Source organism: Plectropomus leopardus, chromosome 15 (assembly GCF_026936395.1).
Source record: "Plectropomus leopardus strain MGB_pleo_1.0 chromosome 15, ASM2693639v1, whole genome shotgun sequence".
NCBI classification, from domain to species: domain Eukaryota; kingdom Metazoa; phylum Chordata; class Actinopteri; order Perciformes; family Serranidae; genus Plectropomus; species Plectropomus leopardus.
In genome coordinates, this window is record NC_142190.1 from 10,900,838 (window position 1) to 10,921,469 (window position 20,632).

The window sequence follows — 20,632 nt, forward strand, 5'->3', positions numbered from 1 at the left end:
CTGTTTGGGTTTGATCTATATGATTTTGATGCCTCCTTGTTGGTCCATGTTGCACCACTTTCAGGTCAAAAATTTTACCTTGCACAAAAGTTAGAGAGTGCCAGAGCACATTTATGCTCCTCGGAGGATGACCCATTTCAATTTAGGTCACCTCATGAGGCAAGGAAACTCTGATGCCTTGGAGACTTACTATATTACACACAAGATCATGATTAATCAGGGACTTTGATGATTAGAAGGTAGAAGGTTTATTTATTAGTCAATGAAATTTAATTTGTCTTTGATCCTGCTACATCTTTGGAGTTGAATGATGAGTTGATTAAAGCAGCTACTATGAAATTTCCATCCGGTTGCTTGGGCATGTTGCTGCTGGTGGCATCATTCATTTCCTGCAGTGCATTTTTTTGTATTTGCATCAGTCTTGTGTCCTTATGGCTCCTTACAAGGTCTGTCTATCCAGTGCAATAGCTTGATCCAGAATTTTAGGGGTTAACCATGTCTCTGTGAAGATGGTTAGAGATAGAGGAACAGCTCTCAGTCCAAGTCGGGTCAACCTCGCCCTGATGCCAGCTCTCCTCTCTCTCGTTGTCCGGCGCTCTTGGTTCCGTTTCTCCCCTCTGGTCTGACTGGCCGCTCGGCGTATGCCGTTGGTGGGGATCCTCTCGCTGTCTGCTGCATTCAGTCCAAACTCCACACAACTTTTCCTGATGTTGATAGGGGCTTCTCTATCGTAGAAAAGTTGGGCTTCAGCAGGAGGATCCACGGAGTTGAAAAAAAAGCAAAATATAGGGAAAAAAAGTAGCAAGGATTTGAGGAGCTACAGACTGCTGCCTCTTTGGGGAAAGTGCTACCGGTATGTAACAAATGCATTATTACACATTATAATATTAATTTAATTGTCAGATTGTCTTTGGAGCTGCAGTGTTTTAGAGTTTCATCAGTATTTTCTCCATGAGTGATGCAGGGGGAGGAGACAAACAGCTGGACAGTCACACAGCAGCAGCAGCAGCACCTCCTCACTTGCTCCTCGTCTCCTCCTTCATCAGATCAAACCTGATGATTCAAAGATGGAAGTCAAGTTCTGGCAGCAGCTGTGTTCATCTTGAGGTATGTTTTACACAGGTATGCTTTTTATTTCTAATAATGTATTATTAAAACTATTTTGTTTGAATTCTGTTGTTTAGGAGTTAAGCTTTCTGATCTTTTGACATATGAATCAGTGGAAGCTACTACACCCCTTAAAGACCTCAGTTACTTAAGTTTACTTGATTATTATATTAATTGTTGATTCTCTATATTTTATTATTCATTTTGTGCATAACATTAGAAAATATAGGGAGAATACAGACGGTGCAAAGTTGTTTCTCTTTACTCGTAACTTTAAATATTTGCTGATTAACAGAACCTGAGACTGTCAGTCAGTGTGCACTTTTAGGTCAGTTGAACATTTCCAATAGTTCTCAGTGATAAATTACGCATTTGGCATTTTATTCAAGGGAATTCATGTTTGCCCTGTAGTTAGAACCAGATTAGCAATAATTATTATTTCTTTCCATGGAACTTAAGTTAGGAAAAAAGATAAGAAATTATGTACGAAAAAATAATTTTCAACTTTTTAATAATTCCACATCATTATTTTAAAGTGTTGCACATTTAAGTTTTATCATTATATCCACAGTAGTTATTCCTTTTGTTTTTATTCTATTTCTATTTATTTTATTAGATATGTAACCTTTAACTTTCCCAGTCATGCCGCCTTGCCTGAAGGTAAATTTTAGATCCTAGCTGCTATTGTTGCACAAGGGACAGTTATGAGTGTAACAAAGGTGTGTTTACTGTTTTCTGTCTATTTACCAGTTATATTTAAATTGATTTGTGTATGATAGTTTACAAGGACAGGTCTTCCTCAGTATTTAGACATATGCATTTGCCCTCCAAATAAAAGTATGAAAGTAGCATAAGACTTTTACTTTGACAAAGTTAAAGACATTTGCAGCATACATTGATGCAGAAAATGCAAACAATGGTGCAGAAAAATTAACTAAAATGCAAGAAATTAAATGACTGCCTCAAGATACCTGCACCCTCGCTAAAACCAGTCTAACACTCAGATTCAGATCAGACCTTTTAGTTTCCGTGCCTGTTTAATAAGATAGATTCCCGCAGTAAAATCCTGTCCATCTGATTGGCTCCTGTAAACAGCTGCATCACACAGCTGGATCACATGTGCATTGTGGATTAAGAAACTTGTTCAAATGTTGTGTGTCAGTGTTGTGACACAATAATCAGAGTTCTGCTGAAGAGACGAGTGAATTTACCACAGTTCACTTGGACACATCTGGACAATACTTTTCTCTAAGCCTTCGGGCAAATACAGTTGGTAATCTTTTCAAATCCATCATGTTCTTTGGTGTTTCTCCGATTAATTTTGAGGATTAGTGATAATCCCTACATGTGTAATAAATCGGAGAGGGGATAGAGACACCGATCAGCCCACTTCAGGCTGATGAAACCTCATGTTGTGCTGATAAGGAAGTAGTGAAACATTTGCTTTTGGCACGTCATCATACACCATCACAGCTCGGGCTGATCAGCAGATGCATCTAGAGGGCTCGCAGGATTTTTTTTTTTCTTGAAAGAGAAGCAGCATTTATATAAAACGTTGAGAAAATGTAATATAGCCCTAAGTCATGTTGCATTGAATAACTGTCTCAAAACCTCTTAAGTTCTGTCACCAGATATTCGAACATATTTCTGCATTAACATGAGTTTTTGTTGCCTCGTAAACTCTGTTGAAAACTGACATATATAACGTAATTGGATGTAATTTTGTGACCCAAACAGAAGCAGAACCTAAAAAGAAATCAACATTGCGAGGACCTCAGCAATGATCTCCACTGTTACGTTACAAAACGTTCAGTGCAACAGTCAGATCAGGGGCCCCGTCAGGATCGAGCCTCGCAGGAACTCCATTCCCCCAACGCAGAATCGACCTGCTAAATATCTGCTGGCGTACCTGCCTCGACCACAGTCTGAATCAATCCGATACACTCCTTACACTTATAAGGTACAGTTTCCTATATTATATGATATGATGTGCACAGAAATGTGTTTTCCTTTTTCTTATTTTACCTGCATGTTTGGGCATCACTCTGCAGACAGATGTGTGCAGAGTTTGAGAAGACTGATTTGACAGCGATCTGCTGAAGAGGAAATGTTTCTTTGTTTGCATTTTTCAGCCTGGACCGTGTTTTCTTTGTGTCCAAGTGACTGATGTGAACAATAATTTTCTGTAATTGGTCCAGTACTGGGAGAGAGCGTTTAAGATCAAACAAAGCTACACTGTCTGTACTCTGACAACACACTGCCCTCTCACTTGTGTTACCACCATTGTCCTCCTGCAACATTTCATATCTTCAGAGATTTCAAATTGAGACTTCTCCTTGAGAAACACTTAAACATAATCATAAACAGGTAACATGAAACTTTATACATAAATAATAACAATCAAAGCCTGGCTGTGGCAAAAACAAGCAGGGTAAAAGAGTAACTAATTGGTGAATTCAAACTATTTTGGAACATCATTGACACAATGATCGTCATCAGTCCCTGCCTTTAGGACAGACCGTGTACCGACATCTGTTTATTAAGATTATGTATATTATTGACAGGACAGCTATGGATTGACAGGAAATGGGGGAAGACAAAGGGGAAATGACATGCAGCAAAGGGCCACAGGCCTCAACATATGGGGCACACACTCTACCGGGTGAGCTAGTTTGCTAGTGGTCGCCCCCACATGAATTTATTTAATGCATTGTTCTCCTTCCTGTAAGGTTATAACTAAATCCAGTGTTGGTGCCATGATGACCACAAAAAGAGGCTCTCTTATCCACAACTTGAACTATGCTAAGTGCTCGTCACTTCCACCATCTCAGGAGGGTTCTCCCTCCCAGAGTCCCTTCAGCCAGTCCTCTCACGCTCTGACTTTGGCTGAGCAGGAGCAACTGCACCAACAGCACGCTAACCAAGCCGCTCCTCTGGAACCAGCAGAAGTGACCTCGAAGCCTCAGCGTTCGCATCGCAACAGAGGCCTGAAGCGTTTCAGCTCCAGGTGGCAATCTAGAGGCTCCACCAGCAGCAGCAACGTTCCCATGTCTGCAATAGAGAAGCTGAATGGTGCAAAGAGTCACAGGAAGCGCTGTAAGCTGCTCGGGGACGACCACTCGTTGCATGTTTCTGCCAGCAATCAGCGGCAGCGTTACGTCACCAAGGATGGCAAGTGCAGGGTCAATCTGGGTCCTATTGCAGACAAGAGTCGCTTTATCTCAGATATTTTCACCACGCTAGTGGACCTCAAGTATCGCTGGTTCCTTCTCGTCTTCACTATGTGCTACATTCTCACATGGGTGGCCTTTGGTGGAATCTACCTCTTCGGTGCCTGGTTGCGTGACGACATTGCACATGTTCATGACCCACAGTGGAAGGCATGTTTCCAAAATGTAGACAGTTTCCTTTCAGCCCTGCTGCTGTCATTAGAAAGCCAGAGGACAATTGGGTACGGCTCCAGGATGGTGACGGCCAACTGCCCCGAGGGTACGGTTCTCCTCATGGTCCAGTCCATCCTTGGCTCCATTATCGATGCTCTCATGGTGGGCTGCATGTTTGTGAAAATCTCCCGGCCACAGCAGAGAGCCCAGACGCTGATCTTTAGCAAGCACTGTGTCATATGTGAGCGTGACGAGAAGCTGTGCATGCTCTTCCGCATTGGTGACCTGAGAGCGAGCCACATGGTGGACGCCAAGATCCGGGCCAAGCTGATCAAGTCCAGGCAGACCAAGGAGGGCGAGTTCATTCCCCTGGAGCAGTCTGAGATCAATCTGGGCTACGACACCGGTGGAGACAGGCTGCTCCTGGTGGAACCACAGACCATCACCCACATCATCAATGAAAGCAGCCCTTTCTGGGAGGTGGGGTCAGAGCGGTTGAAGAGGGAGACCTTCGAGATCATTGTCATCCTGGAGGGCATCGTGGAAGCATCAGGTTTGTAAAAATTAAAGAAGAGTTGTCAAACAGTTAAAGGAACAGTGTGTAAGATTTAGAGGGATTTAGTGGCTTGTAGAAGTGAGGATTGCAGATTGCAAGCAGCTGAAACTTCTCCCGGTTAGAATTCCTTCTGTGTTCGACTGTTCGTGATACCGGAGCTTTATACTGGGAGCAAAGTTCTCCGTGGCAGTCTCTTCCCCTCCAAAACAAATGGATATTTTGATTTAAACTGGTATAAACACCGAAAAAAGCCGTTTCACGTTACAAATCAGTTTTCGCTAGCTCAGGAACTGCTAATGTGTGCTCACCATTTTTCTCTGATAAATTATGATTCAGATGTTAAGGAGGTTTTTACTGGGAGCTGAATTATACACAAAGGTCTCTTCCTTTCCAAAACTATGCTGGAGGATTAGGGCTATCTTAAAGAAATAAAAAATCTTCGATTTTTAGAAAAAGGTCATATTATTACTTGTATAAAGTCATAGTTACTAATTAAGTCACAGAGTAAGATCGGAAAATTGGGTAATATGGTATAACAAGTATGAATAAATGATCAGAAGTGACCCGTCTCAATCTGTGGTGTTATTTGTCATAAAATTACAAGTTTAATCTCATAATATTGCAACTTTTTGTTAAAAAATTTACGAGTTGAATGTTGTAGTATTACAACTAAATTTACACATTTTTTCTTGTAATATCGACTTTTTTTTCTTGAAATTGCATCTTTATTCTCGTAAAATTATGACTTTATTCTCAAAATCTAAGGATTTGTTTTTTTGCTTTAACATGGCCCAAGTATGTCATACAAATTATATGAACCAGATGATTTCTTTGGACAAGGATCCTCTTCCTGTGCAGATATAAACACATCCTTCAAAGGTTACAAAAACAAAATAATTCTTATATTCAAGTGAATATACACTAAAGAAAACATACTTATTATATTATTTAACTTCTGTCAATATATTCTCCTAAATTCTACACACTGGACCTTTAAATGGTACAAAGTGGGAGGTTTAGTTGGATGGAAAGACCACGGCCTGCAACTTAATCTTCAGGATGTCGTATCTTCACTGACTCTCTCTGATCGTTTATTATATGATTCATCACCAAATACACAACACAGGTGATGTGCTTCAAATATCTTTGTTTCTGCCTGACTTGATGTTAACGGCTAGCAATGAAAATTAAACAATGTGTTTGAAACTTATATGCATAATTGTGGACATAGGCAATTTCAAATGTTATCACTCCTCCCAATAAAATGACATTACCTGATCCTCTCATCCTTTGTTGTGTTGCAGGTATGACATGCCAGGCGAGGACCTCATACACACAGGACGAGGTCCTCTGGGGCCACCGATTTGAGTCGTGCATTTCCCTGGAGAAAGGGGCGTTTCGTGTGGACTACAGTGCATTTGACAAAATCTTTGAAGTCCAAATGTCTCTACTCAGTGCAAAAGACAGGAGCACAGCAAGAGAAGAAGATTTGTTTTACACAAATGTTGGCTGAATAAGCAGTTTTTGTCTGCATATAATGAGTGACTTTAATCAGTAAGATAAATTATCATATGTCATGAATATTTATCTCAGGGCAACCATCGTTTCTGTTGTTCTGTCTTGTGTAGTATTACAATTTGGAATGTTTTATGTTGTGTTTAAACAATATTTTAAAAATAAACACCCTGCTGAACCCAGTAGTCTGCGGTCATTTCTATGCAATTGAAAAAGTAGTGCTCCAAAATAAGCTCCACTCAAAGATCCACTTTCTCACTGAATTTTCTTGAACTTTCAACACCGACAGGTTCAACTCTGCAGTCTTTATTCAGTGAATGGACTCATTTGACATCATTAAACCTAAGGATAAAACTGCAGTTATGATACAATCAACAAATTATATACTCCTTATGAAGTAGACTGGTCCATGTCAGTGTATTTTCATTTGAATGAAAATACACGTAAGCAGATTTGTATTGTTGTAGCTGGTTGTAGTGGTTTTTGCTTATTTATCACATTTTATAAAATAATTAGCTAAAGCATCACAAATCAATCGTAAATGTCATAGAGTGGAAAGTACCTGTTACATTTACTCAGCTACTGTTCTATTTGAGGTGTTTGCTGATCTACTGTTCCTTAAATCTCTCAACACCTAAGCTGAATATGTATCATTTCTTTTTTGCTGTTCAGCAAAGAATTGTAACGTGCATTTTCATGATGGGGATGTGCGACTGATGGATGAATGTATTTGTTGATGTTTTTATTGCTGTATTCTACTGTGTATGTATTGTTGTTGTTGTTTGTATTGATTTATACTTCAGACACTGAAGCCCAAGGCACATTTCCCTCAGGTACAATAAGGTCTACGGTGCGTTGTGGTAATTGTAGTTTACATTAATGGATAAAAATGCACCTCACAAATACCATACTGATCTTCAAAATGCTAAAATATAAAACTGTTTTAATGCAGCGCCTCAGTGTGAACTCCGGCCCTTTAGGTGGCGCTGATGCACCAAACAGTGGAAAGCACTAAAATCCAGAGAAGAAGAAGTAGCGTGAGAAGTGCAGCATGATGGGATATGAGAGTCCTCCGGCGGCGCGCTGCCGCCATGTCACCGAGAGAGAAACATTTAGCGATTCTCTCTGCTTTAGGCCTAGTTAGTCTTGCTCTTTATTATATTCCTACTTTTCTTTACGCGACTTTAATTCTTGCAGTGTGTTGTATTGTGTGCTACTATCACAGCGGAGAACCGCTTCCCGCCAGGTTAGGCCTGAATCCTCGGGCTGGGCTGACGGTCCCAGCCGTTCTTCGGCGCTGGTTGTGGGGTTGGGGGGTGACCGGCGTGTCGGCAGCCGCACGGGGGAGAACCAAGAGCGGCAGAAACAAAACCGAGCTCCGGGAGGCAGAGGGACACTTCAGAGACAGACACGCTGAAACTGGGATTTATCGGAGGGAAACATTGTCAAGTGACTCATTTCTTTTCAGCCCCCGGGATTTCCTCATGGGGAGTTACATCGGGAAACCCGAAAGTCCGACCGCCGACCTCGGGAGGCCGAGAGCGGGGAGAAACCCCCGAGAACAACTGCGGGAGAAACTGTCCAGACCCAACCATGCTGTCTACACCCCCAACAGGAGGCTGTCATTCACCGGGTGCGTTCAAAACCAAACACGCTACTTCAGCATAAGCTCCGGTCTGTTAGGAGGCGGAGAAGATAAAGTTCAATTTCTTGGCGGGTTTTTAACGTTAATTATTGACGCCGAAACCGTTGGATGCGTTATTAACGGCAACACTCAAATCAGAAAAACTGTATTTAGTCCTACCTCTTTATGAATAGTCGATGGAGCCAGAGATATTTCTAAGAAAAAAAAGGCGATATTGTGAAGTTGTGAACTACTAAAATGAGTGGAAAAATGGCTTACCCCTTTGAAATCTGAGCAAAAAATTATCTCTAAAACATGAGAATACACAATGAGCAACCAAATAAGAAAGGACACAACATTTAGCAACAAATTCGCAAAAAGTGCGATAAAGTTACTTGGAAAAAAATAAGAAAATGAGTGGGAAAGAAATGTTTTGTGATATATTGTGCATGGCGATAACATAGATTGCAATTTGACTCTTTGAATTGGCACAAGCAATTTAAAAGGAAATGGTCAAAAAATTCAGAATAAGGAAATGACCTCAAGAAAGTGCCTAAAAAATAAATAATTAATAATAATAATAATTTTAAAAATATAATTCAGAGAAGTATAAATATAGTTTTATGGACATTTTTAAAAATAGTAATAATCAATAATTCATCCCAGATAATTTTCACATAATTTCCTTGTCACCTATTGTGAACCTACCACCTTTTGCGGTACATAAGTTGCTCATAATGTTTCTTCCGTTTTTGAAAGAAATCAAACCAATTTTCTTAGAGGTTAAATTATTGTGAAAGGTGTCTGAATGCAGCAGGCAAAAAAAATGATTTTAATTCAGGTGTTAAGGGGTTAATTACATTTTCCAACTGCAAGATTTTGTCCCCAAAGCAAAACTCTGCCAAAATTTGTTTCATCTAAAATTTTCACTCTGTTCATCTCAGTTCAGTCACTTTTACGGCAGCAAAATGTATCTTGTAGATTTAAGAAGCTCTTGATTTTATTATTCTTGTAGGCTACTAAAAGTTTAAAATATATATCAAAAATAAAAATATACATAATAAAAAAACAAAATGTGGTAATATATCCGTACAATGTTGCCATACAAAGCTGTGCTGTATTAAATCGTTCCCTATTATATCAACATTAGTGAGTGATCTGTACTTTTTATTTCCCAGACTGCCAGCAACACCTACAGAAAAAGTACATGAACTTGTTTTCCTGGATCTAAAGATCCCATAATTTTCCAATATAAGTGTGCCTGGCCTGCCAACAAGTCAGCGCATGTTACATATGAATTAACATGTTTACATGTGTTTTAAAAGTACAGATTTAATCACACTAACACAATAATTTTACTTTTTCTGTCATCATGTAAAGGCAATAAGTGTTGGATTTCTCCTGAAGTCAGCTCGTGGCTTAATGGTATAATGGTCCTCTGAGGCTACTGTTGGTGGAGAAAAATGCCATGGATTTATACAAACATGCACAGCAGTTTCAACATATTGTACAAATGCCCTCTACAAGTTATTGTATGATTTGGTCTTTTAACCTCTACTCAACGCTTCAGGGGAAAATCTAAATGTTTTTTAAATTTGTTTTCTAGCTGCAGATTGTAGTTTCAAAGGAATTTTCTGTGATCTCAAAGATGTCCCCTGTCTGCCCAAAGTGATGAAATGTTTACCGAGGGCAAAGCCAGCATTTAAATCTGATATTTCCACGCTGGCCTGACACGGAGAGTGTAGTGGAGAGGAGTATAGTGGACAGTGCAATGTGTGGAAAATAAATAATGAGTTTGAATGATGTTTTCAGCCAAGCCAAACATTTTTATCATTCCTGGCATACAGTAGACATCTTTGTGATCACAAAAATAAGTTTGGACTTTTCCCCAAAGGGCCTCATAGGGAAGACTGTGACTAAAACGGAGTAATAAACGGACAGCTGAAGTCACAAACGAGACTCTGTATGATGTGTTATATAAAAAAGTGAATACATCTTTGCTGTATGTTTGTTATTTGATGCAGGTAAGATGTGTCAACTCTAGCATCATATTGTTTTTCTACCACCCAGGGAGCCGCTGGGCACAGTGGGCAGGTTCACCATCACTCCCCAGCGTCACTACCCCCTGCAGCAGCCGGGTGTCTCATCAGTGGGAGTATTACCTCCTGTCAAGTGGGATGGCTTCAGGAAGAAAAATATCCTCAGCCCTCGTAACTCACCGGCTGTCCTCAGCCCCGTCACTGTGAAGATCGCTAGGCCGGACCACCACAGCTCCCCCAGGTCTCAATTTAAACACATATTCCACATATTGTCTTTAAGCTACTATTAAAAATGTTAAATATGTGTTGACACCCGATTTGTGGGTTGAGCTCTGCTATTTGAATGTTAACATCTGCCAGAGCTTCATTGTTAACTGTTTTTGTTTTTAGTTTCGACCATCTGAGCTGTGCAGGGCTCCCCAGGGCCCCTGTGGACCCCTGCTCCAGAGAGAGTGTCCTCAAGGTGTTGAAAGAAAGCCGCAAGAGAGAAGTGGAGGATGAGGACAGGAGCTTCACAACTGAGCAGAAAAGCAAAAGAAGGTACAAAGCTGAATATCAAGCAGAGTGCTTCACACACAGCGTGCTGGCTCTTAATGTAATGTTGCCGTCATGTTGGAACGAAGCCTCAGGCAACATTATCGTTACAGCACATATGTCTCAATGACCATTAATTTAACATGTAGATGAAACCAGGCATGTTAGAGATTATGTCTCTGGAAATGGTTTTAGATTTTTTTCATCTTTCCTATTGTAACTTAAATCAAGATTCAGACCTTTTTTTATACATTGGGTTAAATTGTGCAGGGAAGCATTGTGACCATATTCAAGAACTACGACGGCAGAAAAAAACCCGGCAAGACTGGTTTGGAACGGTTAGAGAGCTAAGAAAGCAGCAAGAACGTCTGTGGATATTAAAGAAACTTGTGGATGGATTCAAGCTTTTAGTTTGGGCAGATGAAAGTATACAAATGAAAACTGAGCCATTAATGAACTCCGGTCATATGAAAAGACTGGCGTCCAGTTGTTTGAGCTGGACAGAGCGTTCGGATCTCAATCAGATCTCAGTGCGGGCCCGTTATAATTCCAGGTGTAAATGTAATAAAAACTAATAACTAATAAAATGTAGTAAAATCATAACTAGATACAATCTTGATAAGAGACTCATTATTCAGGTTTCCCACAGTCATGGAAAACCAGGAAGTTTCATGGAATTCATTTAAATCATTGATTGGAAAAGAATTTTGTTGTATTATTAAATTATAACCGTAATTTACATTGATGTGTGACAACGATTTGTTTTTCCATCAGGTACGTTTCTTCAGTTTCACCCTGCTTTCCGGCTCTCCCTTCATAAATGCCGGCTAGCTGAAATTATGTTTGAATAGTTTGAATCCTATATGTTTGAAAATGCAGGGCAAATGGAAAAAGAAAAAAATGATTAGGATTAATCCTTGAAAAGTTTTGGAAAAGTTTTGAAATTTGGTCCATGAAAATGTGTGTGAACCCTGATTATAATGCAAGGTGTAAAGAGGGTCTTAGTCACTTCCAGTGTTATGCATGTTTGTAATTCTTTTATTTCCACAGGCGTAACGACAGCGGTGGAAGCGCACACTCTGCTTTCGAGCCTCTTTTGCCCAACGGCACACCATCACAGCTGGTCCCTAAGTGAGTTTAACTTTTCTGAAGTGACATCATTCTGTCTGTATTTAACGCTGTGAAGCCCATAACACCGTGTGATGTGTGGCTGTCTAAATGTGAGTGGAAATGCTTTTCCTTCCTTCCTCCAGGCCAGGAAGCCTGAAAAGAGGGATGGCCTCCCTGGCGGAGGACTCTATTATGAAGCGGTCTCGCACCTCCTCCATCAGCTCTGGCAGCGGGGTCCATGCCCCGAGAGGAACCCCGGGCTCCAGGAGAAACCCAATCCAGAGCTCCTACAGCTCCTCACTAGGCCTCAGCCAGGTAATACTTACCCACTGCACTACAGTGCTCATGAGCCTGCAAAGATAAAGCAGAGTTGTTAAGCTTTAACTCTTTGTTTACCATCACAGTGGAGAAAGCGGTCAGCACCTAGCTCCCCTCTGTCCAGCCCCGGATCATCCCGCTGTCAGACTCCAGAAGGAGCCTCCAAAAGACCCAGGTATGTCTCAGATGATTTACAGCCGTTCATCTACTTTTAGTCTCATACTGCAGTTTGTAACTTGTGGTTTCATCACCAGAGAGGACGAGGGACAGTCTCCCAGCTCAGCCTCCTCAGTGCGGTCAGACCAGACAGCCTCCGACAAGGCACCTGTGACTTGTAAGTCTTATTTATGTCCAGTGGCTGTCTTATGTAGTAAACAAAGGACTTTAGACATGAGGCAGATTATACAAGGCTTTATAATGTTGACAGGGCATTTTAATTAATGGTAAGAGTGCGTCTACTTTGCCCAAAGAAAAAGAGGATTACTTTAGTTGAACTGAAATGTGATTTCTTTCCTTCTAGACCAAGGACTTTTTTTCAAATTTTCCAAACACGAGCTAATCTGTATGAGACTCCTCTGCTCTTAACCTGATTAAGTGCAGTGTTTCTGTGTTAAGCCGTTGACATAAGATGCACGTCAAACAGTGTGTTACATAAATGGACAGTTGGATGTGTAAGCTGTTGGTCTCACTTTGTCTGCTATGAGTTTAACGTTGTGATGCATTGGTCTGACTAATAATAATTCAGATACATCAACTTGGCGTGCACAGGTGGTCTCCTTTAAAAAAAAAAAATGCAACTTGGAACTCATTCGAATATCTAAAAAAAAAAGTTACTGGCAAGATTTGAACCACGGACAGTGTAGTTCACAGTCAGCGCATTGATCTCTCAGCGATTGGGTGCCTTTAGAATTATTTTTATAAAAGGCAACTTGAGGACAGGGTTGTCGTGGCTCTGCAAGTCCACAGTGACTGAATGTAGTTGACAGCAGAATAATAGAATTTGAAGACACAGAAAAGAAGCTACTTCACGCCTGGGGATACTCAGTTCCCATATTAAGGTCAGTATTGTTGCACAAACTGATCACAAAGCCACAGTGGAAAAATTCCACAGGTTAATGAGGTCGTGACACCACTCGTGTTACAGATTACATCAGACATTTTACAAGACAAGATCGATGTTGTTCAATATTTAGTAGAATGCTGTATGAAGTTACCGCCAATAGAAACCGAACATTTGCTGCTGCTGAAGCTTCACATTAGAAGCATTTAACTAGCAAAACACAAGTTGATTTTTATTTTGAAGTACTCGCAGAAAATGAGAAAATTAGCTCGAACGTTCATCAAAAATAGTGGTCATTTTGGGCAGTTGTTGATAGCAGATCAGTTTGAAATACTGCAACAAGAAGCAGGAGCCTCAGAGCTTTTAGATGCAGGTGACAGGCTGCACATGTCAAGCTTTTTAGCAATGTAACCCTCTTCTTTTCACGTGTTATTGTTATTAGGTTCCCATTAGCATTGAGTTTAAATCTGAAATACTGCCCAATAGATGCTTTTGCCTTTTGCTTTGACACTAAAGCCATCGTTTTGTCGGTCAACTCTACTTCCTCTCATGGCTTGATTAGTGAAATCTGACTGCTGCTACCCTGCACTGAGATTCTGCTGCTGCTGCTGCTGCATGGAGTAGGCACTTTCAGTTTTTATCGGACTACTACTGAATGATGGTAGGGGCAGTGGACAAGCAATGTAATTGTGTTATGCTTCAACACTGTGAAACACCAGTAATACCCACTACTGCAGAAAGCCTAATGCTGATTCAGTGCATCCATGGCAAAAACTGAGTTGGTTGAATAGAATTAGACTGTGGCTTTTATCTCTTACATGGATTTAATTAATGTCCATTATATGATGATGTTGCAGCCAAACTGACTCCAGTCCCCAAGGTCCCAGTCCCTACCTCAACAGACTCTACTGGTAGTGGTGGAAAGAGAAAACGGAAAATCCAGCTGGTGTCCAGCCACCGGGATGATCAAATCTCTCTGGTAATGGATGCTAAACTTTCAGATGTAAACCCATGTTGATATAGTCACGTCTTACAGGAACCCCAGGTTTCTCTGCTTAACTCTTGGTGCTTGTCGATTTGCAGCCCCCGCCTCCAGAGCTAGGCTACACTATAACTGTGAAAGACCTCGACGAAGAGAAAAAGGCTGCCATCAGCAAGATCCAGAAGGTCCTGGAGACGCCTGGTGAGTTGAAGCAGTCACAGTTAATTCTTCTTATTTTAACTGATACACTGTTTGGGCCGTGCTGCACTGTACAAACACTGGAATAGTGGCAGGCTGCTGCAGCCCACCGTAACTGAAAAATCAAAAGTCGAATTTCTTGAGTATTGCAGCTGTGTGATAGGCTTATTCTTCCAAATATTGATGTGGCATTACATCTTAGCTCATTCAGAGATGCTAAAATGCGTTCTGTTTTGGCTGTGGCATCAGGACCATTAGACCTGACCAGACTTTTGATGCTGCCATTCTGACCTCTGACCTTTCCCTTTGATGTGTCCTTGTTTAGCTCCAGAGCCAGAGAAGTCTGTCTCTCCCCCAGCCTCCACCTCCACCCAGCCTGCCTCCTCAACCAGCTCTACCACCACCACCCTGAGCAGCCTTCTGGCAGCTCCTCTGTCCACAGCCTCCAGCCCTGCCATCCCAGTCATCAATCTGGATCCCAGCCCCAGCAGCAGTGTTAGCAAAGCACCTGCAGCCTCCAACCCACTGCTGGAGGCACTGAAGATGAAGATCAGCTCCCCTGCTAGCTCCACATCTGCTGCCAACACAACTACAGGTACAATCACTGAACGTGAGATGCTCTCAGGGAAGCTCTGAACTCATTTTTGCCATATATACTCGAAGTTGGTACAAAGTTGTCTTGCAGGTGTGACTTTTTGTTAACATTTTTAATCTAGCATTTAAAAATACGCATATAATTCCTGTTTGTTGTTTTTCTAACCTAAAGATGAAGCCTGAAACCACAAGGTAGTTTTTAAATAAATTGGTGTCTTAAGGATCCCAAACACAGAATAATTAAAAAAAAAAAAAAAAAGATAGAAGTGATTTCTATTTTTATGTGTTGCATATTTATTTGTTTATTTTATTTTTTTTATCATTTAGATTTTTAATGAGAAAATCAGAAACAAATTGAGACAAAAAAAAAAGACAGGTAAACTAACAGGTATTGACAGAAATTGAAACAAAAAAAGCAGCTAATGTGCCAGGCATTAGTGAAACATGTCACTCACAAGTGTACTATACTGCATCATCAATGTTTTCACAGTCACATTGTGTCCTCCAGACATATATCCGCTCAAACTGTCCCATTGTTCCTTAACCAGGTCATTTTTTCCGGTTCTGTCTTCCCAACAATTATCAATAACATCTTGTTTGTTTTGTGTTTGAAGTGTCTGAATCGACCACGCCAGTACAACCCAGTGGCTTAACCCTGAAGGTTTCGACTCCAGCACCTACACCACAGCCCCCACCTGCCTCCCAGTCTCAGTCCTCCTCAGCTGGTGTGGAGCAGCCCTCTGCCTTTACTCAGGTGCTGACTCAGGTCTCCAAGGCATCCAGCAGCCCTCTGCCTGCAGCAGGAACAAGCCTGTTTGGATTGACGAGTCAGATCAGCACCCCCGCTGCTTCTTCAGCCTCTAAACCAGTCACTGCTACTGCAGTTGTCCCAGCCAGCAGCTCCGATTCAGTCAGTACCACCAACCCCCTGCTGGCGTCAGGGTTTAAGCCCATTTTTTCTGTCACCACCACCACCTCCTCTGCAACATCAGCCCCAGAGAGTAAACCTCCTGTCCAGAGTTTCAAGCCCATCTTTGGAGCAGCCACTACAGCTGCAGGCTTTGGACAGCCTCCACCCTACACCACCACTGACCCAGCTCCTACAGTTTCTTCAAGTAGTACATCCTCAATGTTTGGATCAACAAGCAGCACCACAGTTACCCCATCTGCTTTTCCTGGCTTGACCACCACTGGCACCACCTCCACCACAGAGCCTGCAGCTCAGCCAACTGTCAAATCACTCTTTGGAAACTGGTCAACACCAACCACAACAAGCACCAGCGCAGACACAGCGCAGGCCCCTAATACAGGGAGCACGTTTCAGTTTGGAGCTGCTACCACCACCACTGCAGTTGCCCCCGCTGCTGCTGCAACCACAACCTCCAGCAATAGCACCTTCGCGTTTGGTGCCACACAGCCGGACCCTCAAGCTGCCAACCAGAAGGTATTCGCCTTTGGACAGGCAGCACCCAGTCAGAACACAACCACTGCGTCATTTGGAGGCTTTGCCATGGCCAACACAGCTCCCACCACTGCTGCTGCCACCACCCAGTCCACTTTCACCTTTGGAAAGTCGTCATTTCAAGCACCGGCTGCGCAGACGACCTTTGGCTCCTCATCGGCACCATCAGCGCAATCAACCTTTGGTGCCTCAGCAGCACCAGCAACGCAGTCAACCTTTGGTGCCTCAGCGGCACCATCAGCGCAGTCGACATTTGGCACCACAGCGGCACCGGCAGCGCAGTCGGCATTTGGTAACACAGCGGCACCGACAGCGCAGTCAACATTTGGCACCACAGCAGCACCAACAGCGCAGTCAACATTTGGCACCACAGCGGCACCGTCAGTGCAGTCAACATTTGGCGCCTCAACGGCCCCACCAAAACCCTTCACCTTTGGAAACAGCGGAGGAGCATCATCCGCACCTGCCTCCAACCCTGCCCCAACCCCTTTCGCCTTCGGGTCAGCTGCTGCCACCACAACCACCACCTTTGGGACCCCAGCTAAACCAGCATTTGGAGCCAGCTCCGCTGGTTTCACTTTCGGTGGCACCACCGCTCCTTCAGCTGCACCAAGCTTTGGTGCAGCAACTCAGACTCAGAGCTCCTCCACAGCCACCTTCACGTTTGGCAGTGCTGCTCCTCAGCAGGCTCCCTCCGGCCCCGCGCAGTCAGCATCCAGTGGATTTAACTTTGGAGCTAGTATGCCATGCCCCCAGTTTGGAACACCAGTCGCCAATAATCCTGCACCACAGATGGGGAGCTTCAACTTTGGGGCTGCTGCTACTGACAAACCAGCTTTTGGTAAGAGTGAAGACTACTGCTTTGTTTTGCTTGTTTATAATTTAAACAGAGCTACAGAAAGATTTCTTTAGAGTCACAACCACATTTTTAGCTTCACGATTACTAAAACTTGATTTTGCCTGCAGAACAAATACTACGAGGCATCAGTGATCCCCATTTACTGCTCAGCTGCGTTACTGATCAACTGCTCTCTGATTTTCAGAGACAATATGTGATTAAAAAGTGCATGTGGAAATCTTTCTCGTGGTCTAATGCCAAATCTTGGTTTCACAGTTTGATTCAGAATCAATTCTGCAGTCAGTTTTTAGTCCATTTGATTATGAAACGTAACTGACAGTTCAGCAGATTTGTCTCTAAGTAAGTCACTGATGGAACAAAACATAATCAGATAAAGGTATGTGAGAATGAAGAACTTTTTTATTTGAAAATAAACCCAGCAATTATTTGGAAGCATTATACACTCTTGGTTCAATGTGAATAATGAAATGATATGTACAACATATTCCTGAGTAAAATTTCCTCATTCAAAACTAAAAACTCTCCATACAAAATTAGAAAAAAGGGAATGGGGAGACTGGAAACCCACCCTCACTCACACTGCTGTAAAAGCACAGGTATCTGCCTGGTCAAGTTCAATCATTTAGCCTGAGTTTTGTTTTTTTGTTTAATCAAGTGATGATCTGCTTTCTCCGCAGGGACGTCGACCCCATCCTTCGGCCAAAGCGCCGCTGCAGGTCCAATTCCCTTTGGAAGTCCTGGAACTCCAGTCCAAGGCTTCAATGCTGTTCCTTTTGGTAGGTCATTGTTTGCAAAAAAGAGAGATAATTTAAATAAAAATGTATTTTTAATAAAATAAATAATAAGTAATATATATGATTAAATAAATTATATATATAACAGGATTGATCCTTTTGTGAGAACATTAGTTTTGTGATTGTGTGTAATATATTTCGATTAGAAATGCTGTTTTTTTTAAAGGCTATCAAGTAGCTCTGGTTATGTGGGCCAGTTTTTATTAAAGAAAAGTTTGGCTAAAAAAGTTGGTGACAAAGTCATCACTATGCGTCATGTCCTATAACTTTTTCACAATCAAAACTTTCTTATAGGTTTCAGGTAAATTGTTTCGAAAGTTTTAGTGTAGTCAGGTAAAAACATATCTATGTGAAAATGTTTGAAGTAGACAGAAATATCGGTGTTTAAAAATGACTCGCCTTATGTATTTTGATCATCAGGGTCTCCAGCGACTCCCTCCTTCTCTATTGGAGCCGGATCAAAGCCATCCGGAGCACGTCAGAGGCTGCAGGCGAGGAGGCAACACAACAGGAAGAAGTAACCTGCTCCATGTGGCCGCTTTCAGAGGACTTTGGCTCTTGCTGCTGTTGCTGCTATGGTTAATCTGGCTAACATTGCTCTGTTCTAAGCCCAATACCACCACCCCTAAACCAGGCCGCCACCATGCCCTCTGCGTCCCTCCCCTCCTCCAGTGGGTTGTGCTGGCCCGAAACATTGTGTTTTCAGAGGAGTTAGAAAGAGCACACCAGCTTGCTGAGTAAACGCTGCCTGAATGTCTACATGACCCAGCGTGGGGATGTAGCAGTGAGGAAACAGAATCCATAACAATGTACTTTACTTGAAGCGAGAGAAGACGAGTGAATAGTTTGATTCTGAACAAAAGCATATCCAAAGTTCTCTTTTCCGTTTCAGTATGTGGACACTCCCATTGATTCGTCTTAAGGAGAAAGTCCGGCAGAGACATGGAGCCTCGGCTCAAACATTTATTTTTTTACGTGAAGCGTTCACTGGTTTGTATGTTACAGAATATTTGAGTACATTATCTGAACGAGTCTGGACGGGGTGACGTGCACAGTTGATTCAGATAAGGTACACAACACTGCAGTGTAAATGTAAAGTAATGAGACGTTTGCATTTTAAATTATTTTTTTAATTGGCTCTCTGACCCTGTAAATGAATGATGTGTTTCTGCACTTAAAGGGCGACTTAGTAAATGTCTTAATGTAGTTAGTGCAGACCCTTATGTTCTTGTTTCATACTCTTTGTCATTGCAAGCATTCCCAGAGTCCTCCTGTGGACCGCCTTTTTTTTTTTTTTTTGTTTGACAGTGATTGCCAACACTGATGTAATTAGCAGGTCAGTATATGATTAGGATGACTACTCCTAACTGACAAAACCAAAGCCAATTCTTCAACTTCATGCCTGTGAAAAGAATCTGTGATCTTTATCTTTAAATCCTGAGATGTGTTTGTTTGTGCCAGACTACCTCTCTTTGCTCCAGGCACTGAATCCGTGTTACTTCACTGAACAAATAAATCTGACAGGATCGACTGGATCCATTTACCTTAAACTACTGTCAGTACAGACGTACCTTTAATAAAAACAGTTTTTAAACATCCGCACATCAACACGTTATCCCCACTTCTGGAATATCAGTCATAATAGATAACACAGCATTAACAAAAAATCCGATTCACTAAAAGTACAATCTGTCAAATGCTTGGTAGTTACAGAATTTCTCACTATGATGCAGGGTTTTTGTTTTCTGTAATGACTTGCACCGGGAGTTGAAGAATTTTGTCAAACAAACATGACGGTAAACCTGATGTCGGCATTTTATCAAAAAGGATTTCTGTTCTTAGTCATAAACTCATCTTCTTGTGAAAAGTGATAAGTATCTGATGCAGTTTTTTGATGGTTAATTTTGAATTAATAAAACTGAATTTTGGACGTGGATGTTCCAACAAGAACACATTTTAACCCTTAATGATCCTGTTCTTGTACTTTGCTTCCATTAGATCATGTGACCAGGCCACTGATGCGTTATCAGGGTTTCTGCAGATCCTTAAAAAGTTCATTGAATTTTATGGATATTAGGCCTTAAAATAGTCTTACGTATTTATTTGTGAGGTCTTAATTGCCAAAAACATATTCTGATGTAAAGATATGCTATGCAGTATTTTCCTTAAAAAAATAGTTATCACAGGCTTGCTTTGTTATAGATTAACCTTTTAAAGCCTGGGCAAATTGGCTTGATTTCTTTGAAAAATGTAAAAAAAGGGCAGTGAGCAAATTATGAAGAAATTATCCAGAAATGAGTAAGAAATTAGTGAAGTGAAGAAAATTACCTGAGAAATGCCAAACAAAACAAGGAAATGACGTGAAAAAATGTTAGAAAATAAAATAAATTTGATAATTAATTTGATTATAATTGTGATCATTATAAAATAATTTTCAGACATTTTTTCCAAGCTTTTTAAAAAACAAATGTCTAACTCAATAATTTCTTGTAGTTTG

At 41.5% G+C, this 20,632-nt stretch overlaps 2 protein-coding genes across 2 annotated transcripts; both read left to right on the forward strand.

Moving 5' to 3' along the window:
* The first annotated feature begins 109 nt into the window (after positions 1–109).
* On the forward strand, positions 110–7,189 carry LOC121952490 (G protein-activated inward rectifier potassium channel 3-like). The gene is made up of 4 exons (XM_042499210.2): positions 110–1,107; positions 2,845–3,067; positions 3,837–5,043; positions 6,351–7,189. Exons 2-4 carry the CDS (start codon positions 2,888–2,890, stop codon positions 6,557–6,559), a joined length of 1,596 nt encoding a protein of 531 aa, XP_042355144.2. The 5' UTR covers positions 110–1,107; positions 2,845–2,887; the 3' UTR covers positions 6,560–7,189.
* A 411-nt stretch (positions 7,190–7,600) lies between these two features.
* pom121 (POM121 transmembrane nucleoporin) lies at positions 7,601–20,089 on the forward strand. The gene is made up of 13 exons (XM_042499597.2): positions 7,601–8,194; positions 10,256–10,465; positions 10,615–10,764; positions 11,809–11,889; positions 12,012–12,183; positions 12,273–12,361; positions 12,441–12,520; positions 14,104–14,225; positions 14,330–14,429; positions 14,752–15,021; positions 15,635–17,323; positions 18,019–18,117; positions 18,556–20,089. Exons 1-13 carry the CDS (start codon positions 7,623–7,625, stop codon positions 18,654–18,656), a joined length of 3,735 nt encoding a protein of 1,244 aa, XP_042355531.2. The 5' UTR covers positions 7,601–7,622; the 3' UTR covers positions 18,657–20,089.
* Positions 20,090–20,632: the final 543 nt, after the last annotated feature.